Genomic DNA, 15753 nt, shown 5'->3' with positions numbered 1-15753 from the left:
CCTCGGCCCTCCCTACTCGCGGTTCAGCGTTGTTGTTCGGGCACCGTCTCGAGGTCAGTCCCGGGTTGAAATTCACCCGCAACTCGGCCCCAATGTATTGTGCCACCGCCGTCGCTGCTACAATGTCGCCGTTCAATCACTTCATCTTATAATTACTATACTTCATCTTATAATAAAATAACTTCATCCGAGAAATGAATCAAATTTTGAAATTATAGTATGAAATCACTTCATCCTATCATCAAATTTCTTCATCTTTTAATGTAATAACTTCACCCAGGAAGTGGAAACATTTCAATTTAAATGAATAAAAAATTTCAACAATCCAAAATAAATAACTCCATCATATGATATAATTTCTTCATCTTAAGAGGAAATCACTTCATCTTACATTGAAATCAATTCACCTTATACAGTTAAAAAAACATGAAGCTTACTAAATTAACGTATCACTGCACTCACAACCACCAGATCTGGAACACAGATTCCGCTCATCGACAACCAAAATTCAAGACTTTAGTTTGTAAAGTTTTCATCGATACCTTTGATTTTCTTCTGCCTCATGTCAACCATGGTGAGAATTGGATGGTGAAGACAAAACGATGTCGGAGATCTCTGCATTGTCGACCTGATTAGAGAGAATGGAGTAGTTAGAGATGAAACCAGGGCAACGAAAGTTGGAAGAGGGAAGACGAAGGTGTGAATTTGATTTACCCTAATTCATACTTCCGTGATTTTTGTTTACCATGTTTGACTAAATTAAAAAATGACCATGCCACCCTTGTCTGAACTAATTAAATAACGGGATGAAAAACTGAATAAAGATGTTGTAAGTTTAATCTCTTCCATTAAAATTTTAATCCAATGTTCAATATTTAGTCTCTAGTTCTACACTAAGGAGGTGTTGTGCATATAAGGTGACCCTATATATATATATATATATATATATATATAGAGTCGTGATCATATGATAACCCCTAAATATCGTAATAACCCTATAACCAAATCTGGACCACACATATTTCTAATCATGCGGTTGAGATTCAAACTTAGATTTACTTCATAAAAAAAGCGCGGGGTAAAACTATCATTTCTCTAATTTAATTTCTGAATTTTGTCAAATATCACGTAAAATGATAAAATGATAGGTTTATTGCATAGAATGATAGTTTTGAGATTCAAACTTAGATTTACATCATAAAAAAAGCGCAGGGGTAAAACTGTCCTTTCCCTCATTTAATTTCTGAATTTCGCCAAATATCACGTAAAATGATAAAATGATAAAATGATAGGTTTATTGCATAGAATGATAGTTTTGCCGGATAGAATGATACTCTGAGTTGATAAAATGATACTTTTGACTGACTGATAAAATGATAAAATGATAGGTTTATTGTATAGAATGATAGTTTTGCCGGATAGAATGATATTCTGGGCGAAAGCGACTGGAGATGCCCTGACTAATTGACTATCATGTTCGGTGTCATTGTCAGTAATAACAACCATTTTTAGTGAAATTCTTGATCCTTCAATTTATTATTCGTAATATGAATTTTTTAAAACATACTCCTATAAATTAATACTAACGTTAGATGATTTGCAATTTATTTTGTTTTTTTATCAATTTTAATGTTTTGATTGATGGAGAAATAAAATAAATATTTAAATTTATCGTACTCCTTTCATCTAAAAAAATAGTCTCACATTTTTTATGACATAAATTTTAATAAGAAATTGGTAAAATAATAGAGTAGGCGAGAAAAAAATGGTAAAATAAGAGAAATAATGAGAAAAACTGGGTAAAATATGAGACCGGGAGAAAAGGCGAAAAAAGTACTCCGTATAGGATAGAAACTTTCCATTTTAAGAAATGAGAATATTTTTCGTGGATATTCCAAAATGACAAAATGAGACTATTTTTCTTAGAGGGAGAAAGTATTTGATTCTCATTTCTAAAATACAAATTGAATATTTACTATATAATTATTGGTACTACTATTAATTAAGAAAAAATAAGACCACTTTGAATCCAATATGGAATCTGCTTGAATCCTTAAACCACTCCCTTGAGAAATTCCCTTTCCCTTACCAAGATCGGCAATGACTTTGAGACCAGTAGTACCAACCCCGTCGGAAACCGGCAGCGAATGGGGGAAGGTGTCGGCTGTGCTGTTTGACATGGATGGGGTGCTGTGTAACAGTGAGGATCTCTCCAGGTTAGCGGCGGTCGATGTTTTCGTCGAGATGGGAGTTCAAGTCTCGGCTCAAGACTTCGTCCCCTTTATGTGCACAGGTATTCTCCTATTTCTTTCTATCTCTTCATAACTCTGCTCCTCTTGTTTGTTTGTCAATGCACAATTGCATTATTATCCATCAATTTGAATCAGGTGAAGCTAATTTTTTGGGAGGTGTTGCTTCTGTAAAGGGTGTGAAGGGGTTTAATCCAGAGTCTTCAAAGAAGAGATTTTTTGAGATATACCTGGATAAGGTGATTGTGCATTTTTTACGCAATTAATTTACTTATCCATTTCATGATATTGAAAAACATGTGAGTCCATGAATATATTCTACTTTTTTGTAGTATGCAAGCCAAATTCAGGCATAGGCTTCCCTGGTGCCTATGAGCTTATTGTACAGGTATACTTGCTACAAAAGCATTTTTATTGCTCATTTTCACAGTTTTTTTTATTTTCTGTTGAATTTACTGCTGGTGAATTCAATGGCCTTAAAGTTGCCGTTGCATCTAGTGCTGACCGTATCAAAGTTGATGCCAATTTAGCAGCTGCTGGTTTGAAATTATCAATGTGAGTTTAGTTGTAAATTTTTTGATGGCATTGTTTACATGGTGAAATGCAATCATGAACTAATAATAGACTAAAGGTTGTACTAACAAAGTGAAATAATGTTAAGTTTATCTCAAGACTCATTTGAGCCTCAACCTCCTTTAGTGGCAGGAATGTTGATTTGGTCCTAGGTTTAATTAATATGAGCATTAAGGAATGCTGTGAATGCTAGGACATATTGTTTCATAATGACCATGTGCAAATAATTTTAGTCTGTAGGATATCCATCCCAGAATTGTACGTTAAACCAATGCAATTACTTGAGGAACTAGTGATGGCTACTGAATGGAGTTTACTTTTACAACTTTTATACGTTTGTAGCGTTTTCCTGGTGATGAAATTGTCTCTGTTCTGTTTTCTGTTACATTAACAGGTTTGATGCTGTTGTATCTGCGGATGCATTTGAAAATTTGAAACCTGCCCCTGATATTTTCTTAGCGGCATCAAAAATATTGGATGTGCCAACAAATGAGGTATGCTTCTATAACTGCCTTTCTCAGTGGCTATTGTCCTTTGGTTCTTATTCTTAGTTTTGTCCTTTGGTTCTTTTTCTCAGTTCATATTTAGGGATTATTGAAGCCATGGTGTAGTAATCTAATCTAATGAATTTACTGATATATAGTAGTAGCTATTATCATCCAATAAGTATTGAGACATTTCAGATATTTTATTGCTGCAAATTATCTAGTTGTATTACTATTTAGTTGCAAAACTCGTTGAGGCTTTTGAAATATATTGAGGGCTATGTAGGGGTATGAAAAGAGTGCCATAACTTCGATTGATTGCCTCATTCTTTGTGCAGTGCCTTGTGATTGAAGATGCATTAGCTGGAGTTCAAGCTGCAAAATCTGCTTGCATGATGAGGTAAGGATTTGTGGCTTACTTATCACTTGGATTGTTCGGCATTACTCCTGATTCTTCCTGCAGGGTTCTCATTGTTGAATCTGAGTACATTGATGCAAGTCTACAATCTCGTAAAAATAGATATTTGGGACGGCCCGAATTTTGTGGGTCGCGTTATGGTAATACTAATTTACAGTAATAACTAATAATTTTCAATTTTGTGTATTAAAATTATCAACACAAAGAAATAATTATATCAATACGACATGTAAATTTAAATTTCAACACAGAGACATAAGTTTATCAACACAAGATGATTGATAAATTTAGTGTCATTGTGTTGATATTTTTAAATTGAAATTAGTTATTAGTTATTGATGTAAATTAGTTAGTATTTGATCACACACCCGAGTTTTTAACGTATATTTGGTAAAGTAGGAGAGATATCAAAAGTAAAAGTTATTAGAGTACGTTAGTGGAGAATGGAGTCCACCTTATTAGAGAGAAAGATGATATCAAAAATAGAAAGTGGAATATTTTTATGGGATGACCCAAAATGGAAATAGTCTCTCTTTTTATGTGACGGATGAACTATAAAATTTGAAGTGCAGCATCTTACAATAGGTTGAGCTATGCCAATTAATATGTGGAATATATATGACTAAATGATCCACATTATAACAGAGTAAAAAAGCTTATAGAAGTGACACCCAAGAACAAGTGACCTTACTTAGTGTATCCCAAACTTTATTTTGAAATTCATCATTTCAATGCAACCCCCTTTCCTCTTCTCTTCTCTTCTCTGCGATTAATTTATGGGTTTATAGAGAATTTGGTGTGCTTGCAGATGCATAGCTGTAACAACAACTTTAGGTGAAGATACTTTAAGTGCTGCTGGTCCATCACTTATCAGGAAGGAGATAGGTGATATTTGCTTTAATGATATTCTTAATGGTGGCTCTGATTGAGACTCCTCTTGTATAACATCTGAAACAGGATCTAAGGTTTATTTCTTATAAAATTCTACTCCTACATACTTGAAAGATTTTATCCATTTTGATTAATGAAATTTTATTTTTCACTTATTTATGTTTTCTTGTTTCTGTAAAGTTTGTTCTCTTTCTTTCAGCCCAGCAAGTGTAGATTCACTTAGCTATGCACTTCCCTACAAAAGCATTGGTGCTTGATGTTAAAGATTTCCTGATTCAAATAACAAGAAAATATTGCAGATCCAGAGAAGCAACCTTCTGAAATCAATTTGTGCAGTAAAGAATCTAAATAATTCAGGAGTACAGATTCTATGGATTCACAGGGCGAATTCCACGAATGGACCTCCTGGGAGGTAGTATCCGCCATTTGTACCCACCAAAAAAATGTTTCCAGAGAGGGGAAAGACGCGAGAAGCTCTCGCGTGTATTCATAGTAAACACACGTTTGACTCATGCGTGTTTCAACTAAACACGCGAGTTGCTCATGCGTGTTTAAATTTATACACGCGAGACGCTCAAGCGTGAATTAATGTATACACGCGTTTTGCTCTAGCGTGTATCAATATATTATAAGTAGTATATAGGAAAAAGTGCTTGCTATCCAAGTAATGATTCTATTCTTACTTTATGCCATTTTCCACACCAGATGGGGCCTTGCTCAAGTACGAACAATATTGAAAATGAGTGGTTTCAGCAAGAAAGGAAGGAAATCCCCTCATGAACAAGGAAAATGTGATTGGTTTTGTATGATGATAATTTAAAAGAAAGGAAAAGCAAAATTGAATGACTACTGCAATCAAATGAAGACAACTCCAACAACAACTCAACTTGAAGAAGACGACTGGTTGTAGACTTGTATAGTATAATTAAGTATTACTCCCTCCGTGAATCAACCCACTTTCTATTAAATGCTGCAGGCCCTCTTAAATGCTCTCTACTTAATATCTTCAAAATACTACTACTAATGGTGGTGGTGCCTACACATGGCATAGCCTCCACATGGTGGTGCCTACACATGGCATAGCCTCCTAGATTTGTTGAACGATAAATAGTACCATACTGCATTATTGATTGAGAAATCCAATAAAAAGTATTCTGCAATTTTATACACGCTTGAGCAAAAAGTAAAAGTAAAAGTAAAAGTAAAAATAAAATGAAAATGGAAAATGGTAAAAATTGTGTATACACGCTTGAGCAAAACGCGTGTATACATTAATACACGCTTGAGCCTCTCGCGTGTATAAATTCAAACACGCATGAGCAACTCGCGTGTTTAGTTGAAACACGCATGAGCCAAACGCGTGTTTACTATGAATACACGCGAGAGCTTCTCGCGTCTTTTCCCTCTCTGGAAACTTTTTTTTGGCGGGTACAAATGGCGGATACTACCTCCCAAGAGGTCCATTCGTGGAATTCGGCCTGGATTCACACGCTTAATGAAATAACAAAGAGATTAGGAATAAATGGATAAAACTAACTAAAAGAAACAATGTAAGGGTATCTTCTCCGATGAATATGGTACAAAGGCATGTGCAATGTTATCAAGCCATCAAGGGCACTCATGCTGTGAAAATCAGACACAATTTGAACCACAACCCATTTTTTTCTTGGCACGTCAACATTTTAAATTTTAGTCACACCACCTACAATTAGGGGTGGATCGATACGATATATCGTATAGAAAATTTTGTATCGTTATCGTATCAAAAATATCGATATGAAAGAATTTCATATCGTTATCGTATCGAAAGTTTCGGTATACCGAAATTTCGGTATGGATAATATCTATACCGTTACCGTATCGAAATTTCAATATATCGTACCGAACTTTGGTATACCGTTTGGAACGGTATATCGAAATTAAATGGTTATCTATTTATGATTTTAAGATTTCCAATAAATATTTTGTGAATATATAAATAAATTAAATAGATATCTATTTATGAATTTAAACTTTTAATATTTAAAAAATAAATCATATTATTATAATCAGTATAAACGGTATGTATCAATAATTTAATACGTATTCATTTTCGATATATTTCGGTATACCAATAATATCGATATATATTAAATATTCGATATAAAACGGTATACCGCGGTATAAGAAAAGTTATATCGTTATCGTATCGAAAATTTAACGATACGGTATTGTATCGTACCGAAAATTTCGATATACCAAAAATTCGATATTTTTAGATATTTTCGGTACACTGCGATCGGATATACCATTTTTTTGGTATATTTACCCAGCCCTACCTACAATAAGGCAGTCCCATTTTAGGCCATGATTTATTTCACAAATTTTCACGTTTTTTTTCTTTTTAATTTTTAGAGTGAATTACGTTTATGGTTCCTGAACTTTGGATTTTGCATGCCAATAGTCTATGTACTTTAAATATATTATGGGTAGTCTCTGGACTAAAGTGTAATCACATTTGTTGTACTTTTTCACTATTCATCACAATTTTGCACTTAAAATGCCCCCAAGACATAGATGACATTTTCTGTGACATCCCTAACCCGAAACATGCATCATTTTGCATATTAGCATAGTTGATTATCTTTGCATATGTATATTGTTATTTGTATTATAGAAATGGAAATAAAAGATGATGTTTGATTTATAATGGGAAATTAATATAGTTAAGTATATATATGTATATATATATAGAGTCTCATTATTCACAAATCCACTCTTAAAGACCGAACCACCGAACCATACCAAATTAGGGTTTTTAGATCTAGTTTTTTATGGATGAGAGACACAAATTTATCAATTATTTTCGCCTTCATCACGAGCCTATTTTAATTTATCCGAAGGTAAATAAGTCATACTAACATGTTACGAAGATTTAACTTCATTCCAGTAGATTTTTACTTCATTCCAATAGGATTATTACTTCATTCCAGTACGTAAATGCGGTTTCACCGTCGCGTGCCGTTCTTTCTCTCTACAATATATATATATATATATATATATATATATATATATATATATATATATAAATTAATGAAACATAAATATATAGTTAGTTAGCTATTTACGTTAGCCTAATTATATGTATTATACGTATAATTTAGTAGATTAAGTGATTGTGCATGCATGGAATACATATATATAAGTAGAGTACTGTGCATGTAATATTTATTTATATATATATTTGTGCATGCATGAATATGAATATTAAGGATAAGGACTCACTATGGAGTCACACGTGTAAGTATATAATTATAAATGGAATAGAGTTAAGTGGTGGAAATAATATAGGAAGTACACTTCTTTATTTAATATAAAGGGGAGTCGGTTTATGGAGGATATAAAATAATAAAAATAATAATCATAGGGAGGAGATGAGTTTAGCTAGGGGGAGTCGGAGAATAAAACCGAAAGGAACATTTGGGAGAAAAAAAGAAAAAAAAAATGAGAGGGTTGGAATTGAGAAGAAATTCACGTATATTTTCAGTTTCGAGATTGATGGCTATGGAACCGAAGATGGAATAAAAAAACTCGGTTAGATTATCTATTTTAATTAGGTATGTATAAATCACACTTTTAATTTTACATGTTTTATTTGCTTCTTTGCTAGGTGTTAAACAAAATGAATGATTTGATTATATGATGGGATCCAATATGATTATGTGTTATTTGATATAGATGGTGAAATATGATATGGATATGTTATTGGTGCAAATGATATGTTTATGATACTGATTATGTGAATCATTGGATTAAAGAGGATCTGTGACAGCCTTGTACTGGATCTGAAATTTTAGAGGGACCTATGAGTCCAAATACAGAGGGACCTTCGGGTCAAATACAGAGGGACCTATGAGTCCAAATACAGAGGGACCTTCGGGTCAAATACAGAGGGACCTATGAGTCCAATTACAGAGAGACCTTCGGGTCATAGAGGAATCCCGGGCAGATACCAGGCTTGACTGTTACAAAATAATAAACTAAATAGAATGGCATATGCATATGAACATGAAATGATTTGTTTTTTTTAATTATGTTACATATTGTTTCTGATTATATGTATTGATGAAAGAATATGCTTGATGTTTGTATCATGTGAGATTAAAGGTGGAAATTTATATATACTGAGTTGTGGCTTATATAAACCACTAAAATTTTCAGGAATAAGATAGCAGTAATGTTTTGACTGACGTGAGTTATAGGAACTCCACGTGTTATCAGGTTCGGCGGCTGACGCATATTGGCAACCTTCTCCTCCTTATCATTTTTGCATGTAGATAAATGTATAGTACATAGAGTGGTGAGAGGGTTCCACTACTTTACAGGATATTTTTGAAATATGTATCGGATAAGTGTTGGTTTGAACTTATATAATATGGTTGTTCTATGAATTAGACACGGGTATTAATTGCTTTTATGATAAGAGATTTATTTATTATAAGAGTATACGTCAGAGGGGTTGAGGTGTGACAGTTTAGGTGGTATCAGAGCGGGGATAGAATCCCGATGGGACATAGTATTCATGTATATCATATGATACATTTATGTTATAAGTTTCATTTGTTTTTGTATTGTCATGAACATATCTCACTGGGGAGAGAAGGGTCAGCCGCCCTGCATCATCAATTAATTATAGAAACCTCTCATATACATATTGCATCATATGGTGATTTCTAGTAAATACATGGACCAATGATGAGTCAAAGAGGTAGAAACATTAAATAGCACTGAAAAATGGAATTGTTGACTTTATGCGACTACTGATCCGACCGAGGCCAAGATATGGTTGAAAATGATGGAACATGTGTTCAATCAGATGAGTTGTATGTCAGAAGAACGTTTTGATTACACGTTGTCTCTTCTTTGAAGCAATACTTACTATTGGTGAGAAACAGTCCCACAAGCTATTATACAACCTTTGGTATTAAGTCCAGATGATTTTCCTAGAAAATTTAATGATAAATATATGCAAGAAGTGTATTGTGATGATGAAGTAAAGAGAGATTCTGTCTTTAAACAAGAACTATGTTTATTGTTGATTACGAGCTGACATTGTTTCAGTATACACGATTTATCTAGACTACGTGGTGCGAGTTAATTCAGTTGAGCTGCCAGCGAATATTGATTCTCTTGTTCATACACAAATTTGATATTATCACGGGTATAAATTGGTTGTCACTTCATCGAACTAAGGTAGCTTGTCATGTTAAAGAAATGGTAATATAATCATCGAGAGGAGATCGAGTGATATTTAATGGTATCGACCAATTGCAACTTGTCTTATATTAGCTACATCAACTTTTCAATTTATTCGAAGTGGAAATCTCTCTGGATTATCACCTGATCAAGAGACAAACTTCACTATTGAGTTACTACCAAGTACTGCATTTATTTATATTCACCATTATCAAATGTCTTCATTAGAATTTCAGGAGTTGAAGAAACAGTTACTTGTCAAACAAGAGATATGTATGACTCCATGTTTTACCTTAGAGATTACTAATATTTTTTTGAAGAAGAAAGACGACACACTGCGACATTATATACACTATTGGAAGTCAAATCAAGTGACTGTGAAGAATAAATATCTATTACCGAGAATAGAAGATTTATTTGATCAATTCAAGGTATGCAACTGTTTTCGAGTACTGATTTTCGATCAAGATACCATCAGTTGAAGATAGCTAAAGAGAATATTGCAGAAACACCATTTTAAACTCAGTACGACCATTATGAGTTTTGGTTATGCCTTTCAAATTAACTATTGCACCTACAATTATTTATGACATTGATGAACGAAGTCTCTCAACCATTCCTATATCACTTAGTGATTATTTACGATTATATTTCACGAAGTACAGATGAGCATGTTAATCACTTGCAGTAAGCATTACAAGTTTTGTGAGATAAACATCTTATTGCAAGGTTGGGTAAGTGTGAGTCTAGCTAGATCATACACTATTGGAAGTCGAATCAAGTGACTGTGAAGAATAAATATCTATTACCGAGAATAGAAGATTTATTTGATCAATTTCAAGGTATGCAACTGTTTTCGAGTACTGATTTTCGATCAAGATACCATCAGTTGAAGATAGCTAAAGAGAATATTTCAGAAACACCATTTTAAACTCAGTACGACCATTATGAGTTTTGGTTATGCCTTTCAAATTAACTATTGCACCTACAATTATTTATGACATTGATGAACGAAGTCTCTCAACCATTCCTATATCACTTATTGATTATTTACGATTATATTTCACGAAGTACAGATGAGCATGTTAATCACTTGCAGTAAGCATTACAAGTTTTGCGAGATAAACATCTTATTGCAAGGTTGGGTAAGTGTGAGTCTAGCTAGATCATATGGTATTATTGGGACACATGGTATTAGGTTGAAGAATAGAAATGGATATACAGAATACTGAAGTATTTGTCAACTGAAAATGATTCTCGATTATGGTTGAATTGATGAAGAAGTTATTACGGAAGAGTTCTTCTCTTATATGGAGTGATGCATGTCAAAACAGTTTTGATGAGTTGAAGCATTGATTGACTATGTCGTCTATATTGGTTATTTCCACAGGTATATGATATTATGTTATTTACAGTAATGTACTGCAACATGAATTTGGTTTTCTTCTATTAAAAAAAATGGAAAGTTTATTGCTTATGCGTCAAGGACGATCACGAGTACATGAAGCTTCTTATTCTCTTTCTGATCTGAATTTAGCAGTGTTGTTTTCCTTCAAAGATTTGGCATCCTTATCTGCATGGAGAGACTTTTTGAATTTCGGCCGATCATGACAGATTGAAATATTTGATGAGTTAGAAGGAGTTGAATATGAGACTAAGACATTGGATGGAGTTTCTTAAAGAATATGATTACACCATCGTAATACCATCTTAAAAAGGCGAATGCTGTTACAGATGCTTTGAGTTACAAGTCAAGCAGAGTGATTACATATATACAAATATCATTATTAGAGTATTATTGTTGGTCGAAGAGGAAGAAGAAAGTCGTAGAGTTTATTTTGAGGTGTTTGACGTGTCAACATGTTAAAGCAGATCATCATATGTATACAGGTTTGTTAAAGCCTTTAGCTATTATAGTCTTGAAATGAGAACACAAAAAGAGAAAAGATGTTGTTTAGATGATTGTAGACAGACTAACAACACATTTCTTACCGATCCGATAGATTTCTTCGTTATATCACTTTGCTGAAAAGTACGCAAGAGATGTGTAATGATTTTCACCCTCAGAAAGATGGTAAGTCAGAGAGAACTATACAGACGTTGGAGGTAATGTTTTGTGCTTGTGTTATTGATTTTCAGGGTTCATGGGATAAGTATATTCCGCTGATGGAGTTTGCTTACAACAACCAATATCACAACAGTATTGGAATGGCACCGTATGAAGCATTGTATGGCAGAAAATGCAGAAGTCTGGTATATTGGGACAAAGAAGGCTTGGAGATTCTAGAAGGATCAGAAATTATCCAGGATACTGTTTCTAAGATTGACATCATTAAAAGTAGGATGAAGGCAACACAAGATAGACAGAAGAGTTATTATGACAAGCATCGAAAAGAGATGGAATATGAAGTGGGGAAAGGAGTCATGCGATTCGGGGAAAAAGGTAAGTTAAGTCCTCGTTATATTGGGCCATATGATATTGTCGAAAGAGTTGGACCATTGGCGTATAGGTTAGCACTACCTCTGGAATTGACACGAATTCATAATGTTTTCCACGTCAGTATGCTTCGACGTTATCGATATGATCCTTCACATGTTCTGAAAGATACTGATATACATATTTCTGAAATTTTGATTTATATAGAAAAACCTGCCAATATAGTGGACCGCCAGATAAAACAATTGCGAAGAAAAGATATTCCAATAGTAAAAGTTATTTGGCAAGATCACGGAGTCAAAGAAGCGACTTGGGAAACAGAGGAAAGATGAGAAAAAACTATCCACATCTGTTTACGGGTTAGAAATTTTATTGAGCATGCCAAATTTTAAAGAAATGAATTTTGCGGACAAAATTCTTAAAGAGGGGAAGAGTTGTGACATCCCTAACCCGAAACATGCATCATTTTGCATATTAGCATAGTTGATTATCTTTGCATATGTATATTGTTATTTGTATTATAGAAATGGAAATAAAAGATGATGTTTGATTTATAATGGGAAATTAATATAGTTAAATATGTATATATAGGGGAGTGATCAAGATATAACTAATCTTAAGTGTATAACTAGAGAACAAATCTCAGCCACACATCTTAATGGAACAAATATTATTTATTTTAATAATATAAAATAGGGCAAGGGTATTTTTGGAAATTATATTATGAAATTCAAAATCACGTTTCATTTCCTTCCAGATTTTCAAATTTCCTTCCAAATCTCCTTCCAAATCTCCCTCGTAATCTTAGGTCACGAAATTCTCCAATAGCTCGAAACCACAAATTCCCCAATAACTCGATAATTTGACCAAATCGCGCTTCGAGGAGCGCTTCAAGACAGGGAAAAACCGTTGGTTCTTCACCAAACTCAGGTTCTGAGTGTTTTGCGAGGAGATATTTTTGTTCAGCTTTTGTCTCTCAACTTGAATGTCAATCTGGTTTAATGTCAGATGCGTTGAACTTCTTAAGTTTTTTCCTTAGATGCAATGCTTATTTTGGTGATTTCTGCTGTCAATTTTGATTTTTAAACCTTCAATGTTGATTCAAATGTTGGTAGGTTGGATTTGATTTTGGGCGACGTCATTTGGGGATTATGATTCATATTTCATTGGTTTACTCATAATCACTCTATTTGCCTCCGATTTATAGAATTGAGTCCACTTTACTAAATGAAATAACAGTATGCATTTTCTTAATCCGTCATATTTATCAATGGAGTTTACTATTGAAACAAATTTGTGTAAATTAATTATATTTATGTTTTACTCCATATATATGTTTTAGGAAATATTTTTTTTATTTCAATGTTGTTAACAAAACACATCATTATTTGCATGATTTTACTTTACTGTTATTAATAAAATATATCACTCTTGTTTACAAAACACATCACTTTTCGCATGGTTTTACTTCACTCTTGTTTACAAAACACATCACTCTTAGCATGGTCTTACTTCACTCTTGTTTACAAAACACATCACTCTTAGCATGATCTTACTTCACTCTTGTTTACAAAACACATCACTCTTAGCATGTTTTTACTTCACTCTTGTTTACAAAGTACACCACTCTTAGCATGATTTTACTTCACTCTTGTTTACAAAGCACATCACTCTTAGCATGATCTTACTTCACTCTTGTTTACAAATCACATCACTCTTAGCATGATCTTACTTCACTCTTGTTTACAAAAAACATCACTCTTAGCATGATTTTACTTCACTCTTGTTTACAAAACACATCACTCTTAGCATGATTTTACTTCACTCTTGTTTACAAAACACATCACTTTTAGCATGATTTTACTTCACTCTTGTTTACAAAACACATCACTCTTATATGATTTTACTTTACTCTTGTTTATAAAACACATCACTCTTATCATCATCTTACTTCACTCTTGCTTACAAAACACATCACTCTTAGCATGATTTTACTTCACTCTTGTTTACAAAATACATAACTCTTAGCATGATTTTACTTCACTATTGTTTACAAAACACATCACTCTTAGCATGTTTTTACTTCACTCTTGTTTATAAAACACATCACTCTTAGCATGATCTTACTTCACTGTTGTTTACAAAACACATCACTCTTACCATTATTTTACTTCACTCTTGTTTACAAAACACATCACTCTTACCATTATTTTACTTCATCGTTGTTTACAAAACACATCACTATTAACCTTTACACATATATAAATCTAGGGAGAAGAGAAGAGAAAGAGGAAAACGAAAAACAAAAACAAAAAAAACACAAAATTCATCAGCAATAATCACCAACATCATGATGTAACTGAATAGAACGTAGCAAATCCTTGAGTCGGTTAGCACACACTGAAAATTCATCTCCAAAAACCATGAGCGTGTGCGTCGATTTGATTTGATTACCCGTGAGAAGAAGAAAATATGAAATTGAGATCAGAAATGGCATCCGCAGCAGAGGAAGAAGAAACTGAGCGCGGAGACCAAACACACTGCTTCGAACGCGGAAACGACTTTGAAGAGGACATCATCTATAAACCAGAGGTGCAAATTGAACCTCTTCTTCCACCTCAATCCCGCAGAGGTCTTCAACTTCCACCGCCACGCACTGCCCCCGCCGCTCCCCTTCTTGTTCAGCCTCTTGAAGAACATCGAGAACATCGAAGTAGAACTCGCCTTTTTCTCCATGGCTCCGCCAATCTGATTGAACTGGAAACGGGAAACGGGGGAGGGGTTTGTGACTGGAGTTTTTTTAGATGTCAATGACCATTATACCCCCGCTTTGTTATTGTGGAGTTAATTTGTGAGAGAGGGAACTAATTTCTCCTTTAAATTTTAAAATTACATGTATTAATACTAGCCCTTGATTTTCTTAATCTTGTGGCTGTAATTTGTTCTCTAGTTATGTAATTAGTAGGCACTTGCCTTAGATCACTACTCTGTATATATATATATATATATATAGGGTAGTGTTAAACTCCTTTTCTCCCATTAGATTTAAGTTCCTTCTTAAATTGGACCGTTGGATTTGGAGGATGGACGATCCGGATTACATTCCAAATAATCATCCCGTAGTTCATTATTTAGTGTATTTCGTGCATTACGAGGGTGATTATTTGTTATTTCGTGCATTATGAGGGTGAATTAGTTCATTATTTGGTATAATCTATTCATTATTAGCCGATGTGCTTACATTATTTGCCTATGTGCATGCATTATGTTCATCTCTGTTTTTAATTGTCGAATAACAAATGGAATAATTAATAATGAATAGATTATGCCAAATAATGAACTAATTCGCCCTCATAATGCACGAAATTACTAATTCACCCTCATAATGCACGAAATACACTAAATAATGAACTACGGGATGATTAGCTAGGAATGTAATCCGGATCGTCCATCCTCCAAATCTAA

General features: G+C 33.6%; 1 protein-coding gene across 9 annotated transcripts; it reads left to right on the top strand.

Annotated features, from left to right (window-relative positions):
- Window positions 1–2006: 2006 nt before the first annotated feature.
- Window positions 2007–5781, top strand: LOC121798961 (protein SUPPRESSOR OF QUENCHING 1, chloroplastic-like). 9 transcript variants are annotated; one of them, XR_006050123.1, is made up of 10 exons: window positions 2007–2293; window positions 2388–2488; window positions 2582–2637; window positions 2748–2804; window positions 3217–3316; window positions 3646–3707; window positions 3771–3865; window positions 4534–4610; window positions 4816–5028; window positions 5322–5781. XR_006050123.1 is itself a non-coding variant. In XM_042198249.1 (8 exons), exons 3-8 carry the CDS (start codon window positions 2621–2623, stop codon window positions 4539–4541), a joined length of 339 nt encoding a protein of 112 aa, XP_042054183.1. In that variant the 5' UTR covers window positions 2007–2293; window positions 2388–2488; window positions 2582–2620; the 3' UTR covers window positions 4542–4771. The 9 variants fall into 9 exon arrangements, 5 of the variants coding, with proteins under 5 accessions (XP_042054183.1, XP_042054181.1, XP_042054182.1 ...); XR_006050124.1 differs by lacking the exon at window positions 3771–3865; XR_006050121.1 differs by lacking the exon at window positions 3771–3865 and having other exon boundaries at window positions 4534–4690.
- The last annotated feature ends 9972 nt before the right edge of the window (window positions 5782–15753 follow it).

The sequence above is a fragment of the Salvia splendens genome, chromosome 4, assembly GCF_004379255.2.
Source record: "Salvia splendens isolate huo1 chromosome 4, SspV2, whole genome shotgun sequence".
Lineage (NCBI taxonomy): Eukaryota > Viridiplantae > Streptophyta > Magnoliopsida > Lamiales > Lamiaceae > Salvia > Salvia splendens.
This window is presented reverse-complemented; position numbering and strand designations above follow the sequence as displayed.

Coding starts and splice junctions, on each gene's coding strand:
- LOC121798961 (XM_042198247.1), top strand. Junction 3,317..3,645: donor TGGATGTGCCAACAAATGAG/GTATGCTTCTAT, acceptor TTCTTTGTGCAG/TGCCTTGTGATTGAAGATGC. Junction 3,708..4,533: donor AAATCTGCTTGCATGATGAG/GTAAGGATTTGT, acceptor GTGTGCTTGCAG/ATGCATAGCTGTAACAACAA.